At 52.7% G+C, this 15,894-nt stretch overlaps 1 protein-coding gene across 1 annotated transcript; it reads right to left on the reverse strand.

The window, feature by feature from the left end:
* Positions 1–468: 468 nt before the first annotated feature.
* On the reverse strand, positions 469–6,205 carry LOC133355425 (myogenesis-regulating glycosidase-like). The gene is made up of 3 exons (XM_061572722.1): positions 6,094–6,205; positions 4,693–4,805; positions 469–4,133 (listed from the first exon to the last, which is right to left on the reverse strand). Exon 3 carries the CDS (start codon positions 4,092–4,094, stop codon positions 1,416–1,418), a length of 2,679 nt encoding a protein of 892 aa, XP_061428706.1. The 5' UTR covers positions 4,095–4,133; positions 4,693–4,805; positions 6,094–6,205; the 3' UTR covers positions 469–1,415.
* Between the last annotated feature and the right edge of the window lie 9,689 nt (positions 6,206–15,894).

The raw sequence follows: 15,894 nt of genomic DNA on the forward strand, positions 1-15,894 counted from the left end.
ACCAACCCGGCGAACCGAGTTCCATTCCCGCTCACGGCCACCACCGGTGACGATTATTTGAACCTCCCCTAGGTCGACTCAGCCTCAAACGAGTAACTGGTGTGGCGTATTAACATCGCCACTGGGGAGACAAAGGCGGCCGGTCGTGGTGGATACAAGTCCCGGGCGAAGCCGGGTAGTACAGCTAGTCCATTATAATCAGTGAAGTGCTTCACAATTTTTCCAGATTTCGATTTAAAGCTTTCATGACTGCAGGGATTCATCTTCTTGGTTCTTTCGGTAAAGTCACGTAGAAGGGGAGTAATACAATAATAAAACATAATAAAATACAATTCTCACGACGTTTCGGCCACAACGCAAGCAGCCGTCCTCAGGTGAAGAACAGGTCTGTTCTGCTTGCGTTGTGGCCGAAACGTTGTGAGAATTGTATTTTATTATGTTTTATTTTTATTATTTTATTATTTCCCTTCTACGTGACTTTACCGAAAGAACCAAAAAGATGTTTTCCAGGTCATATCACAACTCCTTGCGAGTATTGAATGACATGTAAGTTTTAATCAAATTAATGTAAAGAGAAATAGAAATCAGAATCCGTTATATTCACAATCTGTTTAAGCTCGATTACTAATTTGCCAAATCCTTGAGAAACATCTTTCTTGGTTATTTTTCAAGTATCCCATTTAAGTTACAGAACATATACAAGTAATAAGGCAACACAAACAATTAACGAGGACATTTCGAAATGCTTGTCGATTGTCAAGCCACTCAAATAACTTGCTAAATTCCAGTCGTAAATTCAGAAACCAAACGACAGATCGTAACGCGATGATCATCTCCAGCCCCTTGCCAAGCCCTTTGCTGGATGACGGCCTGCCCGCTCCTTGCGGGTCAAAGTAGCTGTCTGACCATATTACACCACGCCTAGCAGTGCGGGTCCGTGAGAGTGGCGGATGATTCGTTCAGATATCGCTCAACCACTGACGTTACTTGTGGCTGCCAATGGAACTCAGGGAGGCCTAAGCACATCAAAGTACGTAACATCCCAAACGGCGTACGTAAAAACGTGTTCTTTGCACGTCCCAGCGGGATTGCAACACTGCAGCAGTGGTTGAGAGGGATGACGTCATCCCACAGCATCAGCCAATCGGCTGCGAGCGTGACAGCAGTTTGCCGTGTTGCCGTCTGCAGTTCCAAGGGAGAGAGCGAGGCTTTGCGGGCGAGGAGGTGGGACATCCCTGTTTGCCACGCAACTTGTAAAATTGCATTAGTCGTCATGCGCCCAGACTGCAGGTCGCCAACTTCACAGTGCAGTGCGATGACCATGCCAACCGACACTCGAGTTCATTTCCCATTCGTTGAAATAAAAATAAAATAAAAATTTCTGAAACAAACTCCGACAAAACCTTCCGTGGGCTCTACGACTTCCTGACAAAGTAGGCCACCTCATCCAGCGCCACCTCGAAATTGCGGAGCCACTTCTGTCCGGGATGGCACCTCCCGCCGCCGCTCGCGACGCCGCCTCCGCCCATGCGGGCGCACCAGGTCCCGGCGGGGAGGTAGACGTCCCTGGCGCGGGCGCCGGCTTCCAGCACGGGCGCCACCAGCATCGCGTCGCCCAGCAGGAACTCCGAGTCGAGACGGAGGGCCGTGCGGTCACGCGGCGCCGCCCACCACACGGGGCGGACGATCATCGGCGTCGGCGGGGAAAACGACGTTGGCGACGATTTAGACGACGAGGTGGTACCCCTGCCACCGACGTCATTGCTGTTATTGGAGGAAGAGGCGGCGGCGGCGGCGGTACCTCCGGCTTGCACTGCCGCCCGTGCCACCGCCATCACGACGGGCGCCACCACCTGCTCCCGCAGCGCCGTGAACTTGCGCGCGATCGCGACCACCTCCTCGTCGTAGAGCCACGGGGGCACCGAGAACTGCATTGCCGGCATGAAGGCGCTGAGCTCCAGCCAGCGGATGTACAGCTCCCGGTCCGGCTTCACGATGCCTCCGTCCGCCTCCTCTCCCGGCTCCGCCGCTCCCGCCTCTTTCACGCCGGCGCGGAAAGAGGGCGCCGCGCCGCCGGCTCCGTAGGCGTTGCCCCCGATCATGTCCGGCAGCACGTAGGGATACCCCAGCAGCCCGAACGTGAGCGCCGTCGGGATGAGCGAGCGCAGCCCCAGCTCGTGCCCCCACACCGAGTCCCGGTCGGCCATGCGCACGAACGCGGCGAGGCCGTGCGTGCGGAACGCCACGCGCACCTCGGCCAGCGGGCCGAAGTGGCGCGCCAGCGTGGCGTAGCGTGCCGAGAACCACGCCGGGTTGGCGAGCGCGGCGTGCGTGCGGGCGCAGCCGCGCGGGAGGTAACTCGCCTCGCCGCCGTCAAACTTGAAGGAGTTGAAGCCCAGGGCGTCGGCGAGGCGCGAGCGCAGCGTGCGGTTCACGAATGCGTCGACCGCCGCCGGGTTGGTGACGTCGAGGACGGCGGCGACGCCGCGCCACCACCGCACCAGCGCCGGCGTCAGGCTGCCGGCGTCGACGGCGTTGGACGCCGTCGTCCGAACGAACAGCCCCTTCGCGACGCCGGCGCGGAAGGCTTCGGCGTCGTAGCTGACGAACGGGTGCACCCAGAGCGTGACGCGGAAGCCGAGACGCGAGCGGAGGTCCCGCACCATCGCGGCCGGGTCCGGGAACGAGCGGCCGTCGAAGCCGTAGTCGCCGTAGCGCTCCGCCGCCTCGTAGCCGTCGTCCACCTGCAGGTGGCTGTGGTTGAATCCGTGTCGGACCACCGCCTCGGCGAGCGCCACCACCTTGGCCTGGCTGAGCCGGCGCTTGTGCAGCGCCCAGGTGGACCACACGGGGCAGCGCACCATCCGCTCGTCCGGCGGCGCCGACGGAGACCCCAGGTGGCGCGACGACGCCAGCGCGTGGGCCGCCCGCGCGTCGCCGGCCACGCACACCTCGTAGGAGAGGAACGCGCGCGAGGCGTTGCTCGGCGCGCAGTACGGACCGTCGGGGCCGTACCGCGCCCGCAGGCACAGCGCCTTCTCTTCGCCGCCGCTAGCGCCGCCGCCGACCGTGGACCAGCTCACGTAGAGGGGGACGTCGTCCGCCACGAAGATGTAGGTGCCGCGAGACGAGAGCCAGTAGCGCTCCATGACGGCCCCGAAGCGATCGCGGAAGGAGTAGATGTCCTCGGGCACGTAGGCCACCGGCTCGCGCCCGGCGTTGCCGAACTCCAGCGGCCAGCGCTGCACCCTCATCTGGGCGCCGCCGTACCAGAGCGCGTCGCCCAGCACCACGCAGTCCTCCAGAGCCACGCCGGGACGCGAGGCCGTCCACGTCACGCTGTAGCACTCCGCCGGCGGCCTGGGGGCCTCGCCGGCGTTGCCGGGGGCGGCGGCGGCGGCGGCGGAGGCCGCGGCGGCGGCGGCGCCGACGTCGATCTTCTTCACCAGGACCTTGGCGTCGGCGCTCTCGCCGTGGACGCACTCGCCGTCGTCCACCGGCCAGTTGTCGTCGTAGCTGTAACTGCCGTCGTCGCCTTTGACCTCGCCGCCACCGTCGGCGTCGTCGGCGGCGGCGTCGTCGTCGAGGGAGTGGCGCTTGCTGCCGTGCACGCAGCCCGAGCCCAGCGTGCCCAGCGTCACCCGCGCCCGCTGCCTCCCGAAGGCGACCCTCAACACCGGCTTCGAGTCGCCGGTACCGGTGCCGGCGCCGGCGCCGCGCAGCGCCAGGCCCCCCGTGGACAGCACGAGCCGCCCCACGGCGCGCTCCCCGGCGGCACGCACCGACGCCGCGTACATCACCCACGTCGCCACCGCCACCGCCACCAGCGCCACCGCCCCTACCGCCAGCGCCACGCACACGCGAGGCTGCCGGGACGGCGGGCGTCGCTTGCCGAGGGCGGGAACGGTTGTGGGCCCGGCGCCGCCAGGAACGACGTGATACATCGCTCCGCTGGAGCTTAAGGCGGCCGTGCCGCCGCCCTGGGACATGGCGGCTTCCGCTGCCGGATTGTCAGATCGTGGTGCCAGGCTCGCACCGTGCGTGTGGCGGTGACGGGTATTGGGCGGCGAGGGGCAGGTCACCGGCGCCGACATGGGGCGGGCATGACTGGAGTGGACGAGCAGCCAGGGAGCCTGGGAGGAGGAGAGCGAGGTTTGGTCAGGTGGTGGTGGGTGGACATGATAAAATATATATATACACAGTAATCCCTCGCCCCTTCGCGGTTCAAGTTTCGCGGCCTCAGTGCATCGCGGATTTTTCGAACTGATTTAAAGGCCTCATTATACCTGTGCAGTAACACCATCATCATCATCATCATTCATCATCACGTTCATCGAACTGCACAGGTCTGTCATCGTCGTCATTGTCATCGTCATTGTCATCGTCGTCATTGGTAACAGGAGCCATGGTAACAGGAGCCATACAAGATGGTAACAGGAGCCATACAAGATGGTAACAGGAGCCATACAAGATGGTAACAGAAGCCATACAAGATGGTAACAGGAGCCATACAAGATGGTAACAGAAGCCATACAAGATGGTAACGGTAGCCATACAAGATGGTAACGGTAGCCATACAAGATGGTAACAGGAGCCATACAAGATGGTAACAGGAGCCATACAAGATGGTAACAGGAGCCATACACAAAAAGTGCCGGCGATTGTGAATTGTACAAATAAGCCCCATCTTACCTGTGCGTGTCTGCGCGTGATGGACACACGTTGAAGTGAATGGATGGCCAGGAGAGGTGGGTGGTAGTCAGAGCGGCGTTACGATCAGAATTCTCTTTTTCCGAAGGAAAAATCTGAAACGCAAGGGGGGGGGGGGGTCACAACACGTGTGTGAGAACAGGTCACACATGTTCTTGGTTCTGTCGGTAAAGTCACCGAAAGAACCAAGAAGATTAACCAAGAAGACTACACGTGTAGTAGTAGCTACTACTACAGGTGTAGTAGTAGCTACTACTACACGTGTAGTAGTGGTGGTTGTTGTGGTGTTGGTGGTTGTTGTGGTTGTTGTTGTGGTGGTTGTGATGGTGGTAGTTGTTGTGGTGGTGGTTGTTGTGGTAGTTGTGGTTGTTGTGGTGGTTGTTGTGATGGTTGTGGTGGTTGTTGTTGTGGTGGTTGTTGTTGTGGTTGTTGTTGTGGTAGTTGTGGTGGTAGTTGTGGTGGTTGTTGTGGTGGTAGTTGTGGTTGTTGCTGTTGTTGTGGTGGTTGTTGTTGTGGTTGTTGTTGTTGTGGTAGTTGTGGTTGTTGTGGTTGTTGTAGTAGTGGTGGTTGTGGTAGTTGTGGTTGTTGTTGTGGTGGTTGTTGTTGTGGTAGTTGTGGTTGTTGTTGTGGTAGTTGTGGTTGTTGTGGTAGTTGTGGTGGTTGTTGTTGTGGTGGTTGTAGTAGTTGTGGTAGTTGTGGTTGTTGTTGTTGTGGTGGTTGTTGTTGTGGTAGCTGTGGTTGTTGTTGTGGTTGTTGTGATGGTTGTTGTTGTGGTTGTTGTTGTAATTGTGGTAGTTGTTGTGGTTGTGCTTGTGCTTGAGAGGGCGGCAATGGGGGATGAAGGTCAAGGCCGCGTCTGGGTGCGATCCCACTGGAGTGGACGCGACCTCGTGGCGCGCGGGTTTCACTCTTCACATGGAAATCGTCAAAGATAATCGTCATACATCAGCCTTGATCGATCTACTGCTGGACGAAGGCCTCCATCACGACCCTGCGATGTTCAACTCAACCCCTACAAACACAAAGATCACCCCCCCCCCCCCGTGTAGCATCAACATGTGTGGCCAAGCGCTGTTTGCGAGCACCTATTAAGGCCGGAACGGCACACGAAGGGGGGTTTGGGTGGACAGCACCACGCCCGACCGCCTTTGTCTCCCCACCGGGTTACTCATTTGAGGCCGAGTCGACCTAGGCGAGGTGGCCCAGGACCGGTTCAGATAATCGTCACCGGGTTCACAGCGCTAACCACTGCACCACCGCTCCCCACACACGCACACATTACTTAATAAACGTGGTTCTACGAAACACAAAGTGTAAACTTCTTCATAGTTTAAAACTAAATAACACAATTAAACTACAGACTGCACCGTCCGCATCTCTCACCTCTCAGCGCCAACGCACTCTCTCCTTGCGTGGTCCGCTAACCCCCGTGTCCACCGCCTGATTGGGGGGGTTGACGCTACCAACAGGAAGAAACACACTCACCCCTCTCTCCTGTGAGCGGAATGGACTCGTCCGCTATAATTTATGTTAATGAGTAAACAACCAAACACGTGTTCCAAAACATACCCACCCCTATTTTGTAATGGACTCACCCGCTATAATTTATGTTAATGAGTTAAACAGCCAATCACGTGTTCCAAAACATACCCACCCCTATTTTGTAATGGACTCGTCCACTATAATGTATGTTTATGTTAAATTTCGATGTAAAACTTTCGTGAGTGCAGGGATTCATCTTCTTGATTCAGACGCTGTCTTTCCGACAGACCTGTTCTTCACCTGAGGACGGCTGCTTGCGTTGTGGCCGAAACGTCGTGAGAATTGTATTTTATTATGTTTTATTTTTATTATTTTATGTTAATGAGTAAAAACCCACTCACGTGTCTAAACTTACCCATCCCTATTTTGAAATGGACTCGTCCACTATGATGTAGGTGTATGTTAATGAGTAAACAACCACTCACGTGTCTAAAACTTATCCACACCTATTTTTGCTGGAACGAAATCGCCCGTCCCTTGCGTAACGTCTGCTATCAAACCCCCCCCCCTACGATTGTAACCGGAATGGACTCGCCCGGCACGTATTGGTTGAACCACGCAGTCAAAACACCCCCGCGAATCTAAGCACAATGGACTCGCCCGTGGCCGTTTTCGCAAAGTGTGCTGTGAAACGTTGCCTATGATATTTTTAGTTTTATTTTTAAAGCCACAGCGTTATTGACGCGGAACGTGTCGAGTTTTTGTTGTTGTTGTTGTTGTCAGCGATTAGAAGCGAGCACGTGACCTGCGGTGGGCGGGGCTTCACACCGGAAGTGCTCGTGACGCGCTCAGTGTGCAATGCGAGCGGCCATCTTACCTAGGGGCTGAAACACGTTTAAAGATTTCGATTTAAAGCTTCTTTCGTGACTGCAGGGATTCATCTTCTTGGTTCTTTCGGTAAAGTCATGTAGAATGGAAATAATAAAATAATAAAAATGAAACATAATAGAATTTTACAATGTTAAATTTTTATTATTTTATTATTAATGAAAATAATAAAATTGTAACCTTTTATTGCTTTATTTTATTTATTTTATTATTTCCATTCTACGTGACTTTACCGAAAGAACCAAGAAGAAGTTTAAAGATTTAATTTTAAAATAAACTGGTCCGTAAAACCCACCACAACTGATATGTTTTTTTTTACAATTTTTATCTACGATCAGACGCGAATTATTACGAAATTTTGTATTTTCCCTCCCACAAAAATCGATGACGACTTCTTATATTTAAAGACGTACCTATTGGAAACCGCTCAGTTGAACGATTTCATTGTTTTTCGTATTAAAAAGAACACACATTTATGAACTTAATACTCTACGAGGGGGAGCTCCTATCTTTTCCGTTTTAGTTTATTCAGATTTGAACATAAAATGCGTATTTTTTTTCGTTCAAACCCACTTGAATCCGAAATATCACCAATGGTTCTAGCTTTAACTTTATTTGCTGTGTAACGCTCTATCAAACGAAAAAACCCGCAATTTTATATTTTGAAAGGTTTCTGAATTACACCATGCACAAACATTTTTTCGAGACTTAAAAATTGTGATGCCTTAAAATGAAAAATCTCGGATTTCCTGATTTTTCCTATGATTTGTGTCCTAAAAGCTACCAATGTACCCAATATCAGCTTACTACCCTGTCCGGAAGTACCCTAGAGGGCTTTGAGACAGTTTAAGAAGGCATTTATTTATATAGGTGTTAGGATATAGATCCACAGAATACATAATGTGATATAGACTTCTATTTACAAGTTCATACATTAAATATATAAACTTAGAATGCATAATGTAGAGTTTTTTTTTTGCAACAACCTTGTTTCCTCCCTTAGGGCCGTCCATAAATGACGTCACGCGATTTTGGACGATTTTTGACCCCCCCCCCCCTCGTCACACGGCGTCACAAAAAGTCAGACCCCCCCCCCCTCAAATATGACGTCACAAAGCTCTGCCCCCCCAAATAAAAAATGCTTCAAATCGCTTAAAACTATTGTCATTGTAGTGCGTGTTTAATGTGGCGCTGCACTCTGATGTTGTAGGAGGAAACATTTATTACAAAGTCTATTTAACTAAGTAGAACGCGTTGTCTATATTTATTTAAAGTTGCGCATTTTGATGTGACGTCACATTTCTAACCCCCCCCCCTCGTCACACATCGTCACAAATGTCTGACCCCCCCCCAAGCTGCGTGACGTCATTTATGGACGGTCCCCTAACATCATACATCTGAATACAGCCACATTTGCCATTGAATCCTCAACAATGGATTGAGAATTCAATTTTCATGTACAATTCTTATTGAGGGACTGCGTGTTGTCTTGCTGTGGTCTGGGACTGTTTGTGCTGTTTAACTGCCTTTCCGATGATTGGGAAATGATGCAATTAGAACTAAGATAATGTATTTATTAAAGGGTCGCCTCAGTGGTGAGATGTTAACTACCTCGCCTGGTATACAGAAGGTCGTGGGTTCGATCCCGATTACGACCCTGACGCCTGCTGCTGTATATTTGGAGTTTGCGTGTCTCTCATCATCATCACGGTGGCTAGGAGATGTTAACTACCTCGCCTGGTATACAGGAGGCCGTGGGTTCGATCCCGACCCTGACGCCTGCTGCTGTATATTTGGAGTTTGCGTGTCTCTCTCATTATCATCATCACGGTGGCTAGGAAATGTTAACTACCTCGCCTGGTATACAGGCGGTCGTGGGTTCGATCCCGATCCCGACCCTGACGCCTGCTGCTGCTGTATATTTGGAGTGTGCGTGTCTCAATCCCTTTGGTCGTGTGAATTTTTTTTCTCCGGGTCCTCCGGTTTTTCCCTCCATGCATTAACATTATTTTGGTGCTATAAATGTCCAAATGATGGGCCACTTTGTTGAGCTATCATTTGTGGCCAGGTGTCTTCTGAAAAATAAGCCAATACATGAGTGGGCTTTGCCCGGTAGAATCAGGATGGTTTAGTTGTATTTGTATGTGTTTGGGTGATTAGTTTACCTTTCTTATACTTGGCACTACGGTCATGTTTTTTGTGTTGTTTGTTGTTGTACCGTCCTTACCCCGTGTCCCTACTGGACATCTGTTAAAAAGAGCTTCATAGCTCATCGGATTCCTCCAGCCTAAATATTCAGATTTGCATTTTCAAATGTTACTAAATTGCCATGTGGCCGTACACCTGCGGCATTAAACATCTGCTGCCTGCGGCTCTCACTTCCACGATTTCAATGCGTAAACCAACAGGCAAGTTGACGGATGAAGCACAGCATGCAGAACTTGGCTCAGTTTTTGTTCTACAACGTCGCTGTCGATGTTTTGAAGCCCTCTTTTAAACAGAGATCGCTTATTTGGAAATTGGCTCTGAAGCTCAGTGACCCGGGTCCGAATTCGAAGTGTAATAATGTAATTAAACAATAACTCATTTTACCACTGGTAGTGATTAATTGGCTCAACAATTTGCTGCCCGCATTTTGATGTTGCTGTTCATTTTAAGGACCGTGAGAGGTGGCGACAGCTCTCACGTGTATAAATAAATCATCCATCAGTGGATTGACCTTGGCCGGTGATTATTGTGATCCTGTTGATTCGACCTTGCCGAGGAATGCGGAGGCTCGCTGCTGTGCAGTCGTTAAATGAGAAGTGCGGGGGTTCAACATCAACTTTTACTTTATTTACTTTTTTACTTAAACATTGTTAAACAGGTGGAAACATAGTAGCATGTTTTCTTAATTCGTAAACACGCGAAAAATGCACGTGAATAACCTCAAAGTTTGATTACAGTGACCTACTCACCCACTCACTCACCTACTCTCCCACTCACCTAGTCATCTACTCACAGAGCCACCCACTCCACCACTCACACATCCACTCACCCAACCACTCACTCCACCACTCACCCACTCACTCACTCACCCACTCACTCACCTATTCACCTGTTCATTTACTCACAGACCCACCCACTCCACCACTCACTCAGCCACTCACTAACCCACCCACCCAACCACTCACCTACTCACCCACTCACCTATTCATATACTCACAGAGCCACCCACTCCACCACTCACACATCCACTCACCCAACCACTCACTCCACCACTCACTCCACCACTCACTCCACCACTCACACACCCACTCACCCACCCACCCACTCACCCAACCACTCACTCAGCCACTCACCCAACCACTCACTCACCTACTCACCTGTTCCTTTACTCACGGAGCCACCCACTCCACCACTCACACATCCACTCACTCCACCACTCACACCCACTCACCCACCCACTCATCCAACCACTCACTCAGCCACTCACCCAACCACTCACCCACCCAACCACTCACCCACTCCCCCACCCACTCACCCACTCACCCACTCACCCAACCACTCGATCAGAACCATTGCAGTGACGTGGCCACCTACGGCGCTGGCTCAGCGAGCTGAGACCGCGGCCTCGGAGTCCGGACCGCCTGGGTTCAAATCCGATAGAGGAGCGCGACCAACCCAACCCGATAGAGACAAAGATCCCACGGATAGCCTCAACAGACTGTTGGGGAAAGTGCTGTTAGCGAGGACCTATGAAGGCCGGCACGGCACATGACGGGGTGGGTGGCCCAGCCACCACGCCCGGCCGCCTTTGTCTCTCCAGTGCCGATGTGTTTTTTTTACGCACCTCACCAGGTACTCATTTGAGGCTGAGTCGACCTAGGGGAGGCCCAGGACCGATTCAGATAATCGCCACTGGGTGTTGGTGGCCGAATACGAACTCGTTTCGCCGGGTTCGCAGCGCAGCGTTGCGCTAACCACTATGCCACCGCTCCCCAACCCAACCCACACACACAGCTGTGTGCCAATATACAAAGGAGCTGTCGTATGTAAATGTGTGGACGTTGTCGCGTGTTCCAACGTGCGTCACCTGACGTCTCTCTGCAGGTGGGGAGGGGTTGGAGGTGGGCGAGAGGACACGGGAGGGTCTTGCGAAACAAACACACACGCGGTGGCATTTAGCAACAACAAAAAGTGAAATATAAAAATGCGTTGCTAGTGACAGTGCATGCATTATCAGAGTTGTCTTTCTGTTTGAATTTTGACCGCAAGTGTTGTGGTTAATGCAAACTTGATCCCGTGTTGAAGCTTTCGTGACTGCAGTGATTCATCTTTTTGGTTCTTTCGGTAAAGTCACGTAGAATGGAAGTAATAAAATAATAAAGTAAAACATAATAAAATAATTCTCACGACGTTTCGGCCACAACGCAAGCAGCCGTCCTCCCCGACAGACCTGGTCTTCACCTGAGGACTGGCTGCTTGCGTTGAGGCCGAAACGTCGTGAGAATTATTTTATTATGTTTTATTTTTATTATTTTATTACTTCCCTTCTACGTGACTTTACCGAAAGAACCAAGAAGATGATCCCGTGTATAAAGGTGTCAGTTTTGGTGCCAGATAAAAGGGTAAAAAAACCGTATTACTATATCTTGCTACTGGCAAAGGAGGTCTCATAATGCGTTGCTACTGTTTGGCCGCCAGACGGCGCTGTTTGCATTTCTAACGCACCGAAACCCACAGCCTAAACTCGGTTTTAAGTCACTAAACCCGGGTTGAGTTGATTTAGTAACCGGTTTTAAGTCATTTTAAATAACTAAACCGGGTTTTAGTTGCTTTAGTAACCGGTTTTAAGTCATTAAACCCGGTTCAAGTTGTTTTAGTAACCGGGCTTAAGTAATACATAAGTATAACCCGTAAAAACAAAGTTTTTCACTCTAAATCCTTTATATGCGTGGCGGCTAGAGTCCTCTCGTCCTCTGGCTTGAGATGGCTGCCACCTATGGGTCAGATGATTGTCTGCAGTATTAAACAATTGGTAATTAAATATTTATTTGTTTTCCCTAAACAGTGTAAAATTTTGGAAAAAAAATTTCACGAACATTAATTGTCTCGCACAACGAGTCTGTGTGCAAAATGTCAGCTCGATTGGATCACGGGAAGTGGGTTAAAAAACGACCGAAAGGTTTGCACGGTCGTAAGCAAGCAAGCAAGTACGCAAGCAAGCAAACTTAATATAAAGGATTTAAAAATGGGTATTCGTTGCGTCACTATTGGGTCAACAGGGGGCGGAAGAGTTGCTACGCCAATGTTCAGGGGCTACGGCAAAAGGGGGCCAACGGTGGGGGGATTGGGGGATGACGTCACCCTTCCAGGACCTCGTGGAAGGTTCTGGAAGGGAGGCGGGGCCAGGGCGGAGCAAGCCCCGGAACCTGTATAGAAGTCGGACCTCTGAACGATAGAGGGTCAGTCTGCTCCACTCCGAACACCTGGGCTGATGCTAGGACCCTGGACCCCAAGCTCCACCATCCTTCTAAGGGCCGGAGCTCAGTGAGGCCATTGGTCAGGGCCCGACGACCCGGGCACGGTCGGGTCAGCGTAGCCTCCCCTCGGGCCCCAGCCGGAGGTCGGGGAATTAGCGTGGTACCAGTGTTAGGGCAGTGTAGCCTGCAGGCCGTACCTACCCAGTGTTAGGGCGGTGTAGCCTGCAGGCCGTACCTACCCAGTGTCAGGGCAGTGTAGCCTGCAGGCCGTACCTACCCAGTGTTAGGGCGGTGTAGCCTGCAGGCCGTACCTACCCAGTGTCAGGGCAGTGTAGCCTGCAGGCCGTACCTACCCAGTGTTAGGGCAGTGTAGCCTGCAGGCCGTACCTACCCAGTGTTAGGGCAGTGTAGCCTGCAGACCGTACCTACCCAGTGTTAGGGCAGTGTAGCCTGCAGGCCGTACCTACCCAGTGTTAGGGCAGTGTAGCCTGCAGGCCGTACCTACCCAGTGTTAGGGCAGTGTAGCCTGCAGGCCGTACCTACCCAGTGTTAGGGCAGTGTAGCCTGCAGGCCGTACCTACCCAGTGATAGGGCAGTGTAGCCTGCAGGCCGTACCTACCCAGTGTTAGGGCAGTGTAGCCTGCAGGCCGTACCTACCCAGTGTTAGGGCAGTGTAGCCTGCAGGCCGTACCTACCCAGTGTCAGGGCAGTGTAGCCTGCAGGCCGTACCTACCCAGTGTTAGGGCAGTGTAGCCTGCAGGCCGTACCTACCCAGTGTTAGGGCAATGTAGCCTGCAGGCCGTACCTACCCAGTGTCAGGGCAGTGTAGCCTGCAGGCCGTACCTACCCAGTGTTAGGGCAGTGTAGCCTGCAGGCCGTACCTACCCAGTGTTAGGGCAGTGTAGCCTGCAGACCGTACCTACCCAGTGTTAGGGCAGTGTAGCCTGCAGACCGTACCTACCCAGTGTTAGGGCAGTGTAGCCTGCAGACCGTACCTACCCAGTGTTAGGGCAATGTAGCCTGCAGGCCGTACCTACCCAGTGTTAGGGCAGTGTAGCTTGCAGACCGTACCTACCCAGTGTTAGGGCAGTGTAGCCTGCAGGCCGTACCTACCCAGTGATAGGGCAGTGTAGCCTGCAGGCCGTACCTACCCAGTGTTAGGGCAGTGTAGCCTGCAGGCCGTACCTACTCAATGTTAGGGCAGTGTAGCCTGCAGGCCGTACCTACCCAGTGTTAGGGCGGTGTAGCCTGCAGGCCGTACCTACCCAGTGATAGGGCAGTGTAGCCTGCAGGCCGTACCTACCCAGTGTTAGGGCGGTGTAGCCTGCAGACCGTACCTACCCAGTGTTAGGGCAGTGTAGCCCGCAGACCGTACCTACCTAGTGTTAGGGCAGGCCATTAGCTCCCCAGGTATCTGGTGAAGGGGTCACTACCCCTTTGTGTTAGGGACCCTGTAGAAAAAGCGTAATAAATATCGTGTTGCCTCAACTCGTGTCTCCCCTGGTTTCTGACCCACGACATCTGTACCAGATGGAAATTCCTCTGGTACAGCCATCGAAGGCTTCACGAACACACACACCCCTGGACACACACACACACCTGGACATACACACACCTGGACACACACACACACCCCTGGACACACACACACACACACACCTGGACACACCTAGACATACACACACCTGGACACACACACACACCTGGACATACACACACACACCTGGACACACACACACATACACCTGGACACACACACACCCCTGGACACACACACACACACACCTGTGCATTCACCTGTGCACCCATTACAACCACAAAATAAAAGCCGGACAAGCCAGGTTTAATTCCTGGCCACGATTGGTAGAGCAATCGTTCACTTGGCGTGGGCATCCCCTAGGTCGACTCAGCCTTAAAACATACGTGTGTCATCTGGTGTCGCGGTTTGTGTGTGTGTGCTGTGTGTGTGGTGGTGTGTGTGGTGTGTGATGTGTGTGGTGTGTGTGTGTGGTGAGTGTGGTGTGTGTGGTGTGTGTGGTGTGTTTGTGGTGTGTGTGGTGTGTTTGTGGTGTGTGTGTGGTGTGTGTGGTGTGTGTGTGGTGTGTGTGGTGTGTGTGTGGTGTGTGTGGTGTGGTGTGTGGTGTGTGTGGTGTGTGTGTGGTGTGTGTGTGTGTGTGGTGTGTGTGGTGTGTGTGGCTTGTGTGTGTGTGTGGTGTATGGTGTGTGTGTGGTGTGTGTGGTGTGTGTGTGGTGTGTGTGTATGGTGTATGGTGTGTGTGTGGTGTGTGTGTGGTGTAGTGTGTGTGGTGTGTGTGTGGTGTCTGTGTGTGGTGTGTGTGTGTGGTGTGTGTGGTGTGTGTGTGGTGTGTGGTGTGTGTGTGGTGCGTGTGTGTGTGTGGTGTGTGTGTGTGTGGTGTATGGTGTGTGTGTGGTGTGTGTGTGGTGTGTGTGGTGTGTGTGTGGTGTGTGGTGTATGTGGTGTGTGCTGTGTGTGGTGTGTGTGTAGTGTGTGTGTGGTGTGTGTGTGGTGTATGTGTGTGGTGTGTGGTGTGAGTGGTGGTGTGTGTGGTTTGTGTGTGTGGTGTGTGTGTAGTTTGTGTGGTGTGTGTGGTATGTGTGTGGTGTATGTGGTGTGTGTGTGGTGTGTGTGGTGTGTGTGGTGTGGTGTGTGGTGTGTGTGTGGTGTGTGTGGTTTGTGTGTGTGGTGTGTGTGTGTGGTGTGTGTGTGTGTGGTGTGTGTGTGGTGTGTGTGTAGTTTGTGTGGTGTGTGTGGTATGTGTGTGGTGTATGTGGTGTGTGTGTGGTGTGTGTGTGTGGTGTGTGGTGTGTGTGTGTGTGGTGTGTGTGTGGTGTGTGTGTGTGGTTTGTGTGTGTGGTGTGTGTGTGTGTGGTGTGTGTGTGGTGTGTGTGTGTGTGGTGTGTGTGTGGTGTGTGTGTGGTGTGTGTGTGGTGTGTGTGGTGTGTGTGGTGTGTGTGGTGTGTGTGTGTGTGGTGTGTGTGTGGTGTGTGTGTGTGTGGTGTGTGTGTGGTTTGTGGTGTGTGGTCTGTGTGGTGACGTGCTTGGACTGTGGTGTGTGTGTGTGTGGTGTGTGCGGTGTGTGTGGTGTGTGTGGTGTGTGTGTGTGGTGTGTGCGGTGTGAGTGTGTGTGTGGTGACGTGCTTGGGCTGTGGTGTGTGTGTGTGGTGTGTGTGTGGTGTGTGTGTGCGGTGTGTGTGTGTGTGGCTTGTGTGTGTGGTGTATGGTGTGGTGTGTGGTGTGTGTGGTGACGTGGTTGGGCTGTGGTGTGTGGTTACGCGTTACTCTCGTCCCGGGTGAGACGCGTCTGCGCCTGAGAATAGACAACGCTAA

Source organism: Lethenteron reissneri, chromosome 51 (assembly GCF_015708825.2).
Source record: "Lethenteron reissneri isolate LAM-NWPU_2019-01 chromosome 51, ASM1570882v1, whole genome shotgun sequence".
NCBI lineage: Eukaryota > Metazoa > Chordata > Hyperoartia > Petromyzontiformes > Petromyzontidae > Lethenteron > Lethenteron reissneri.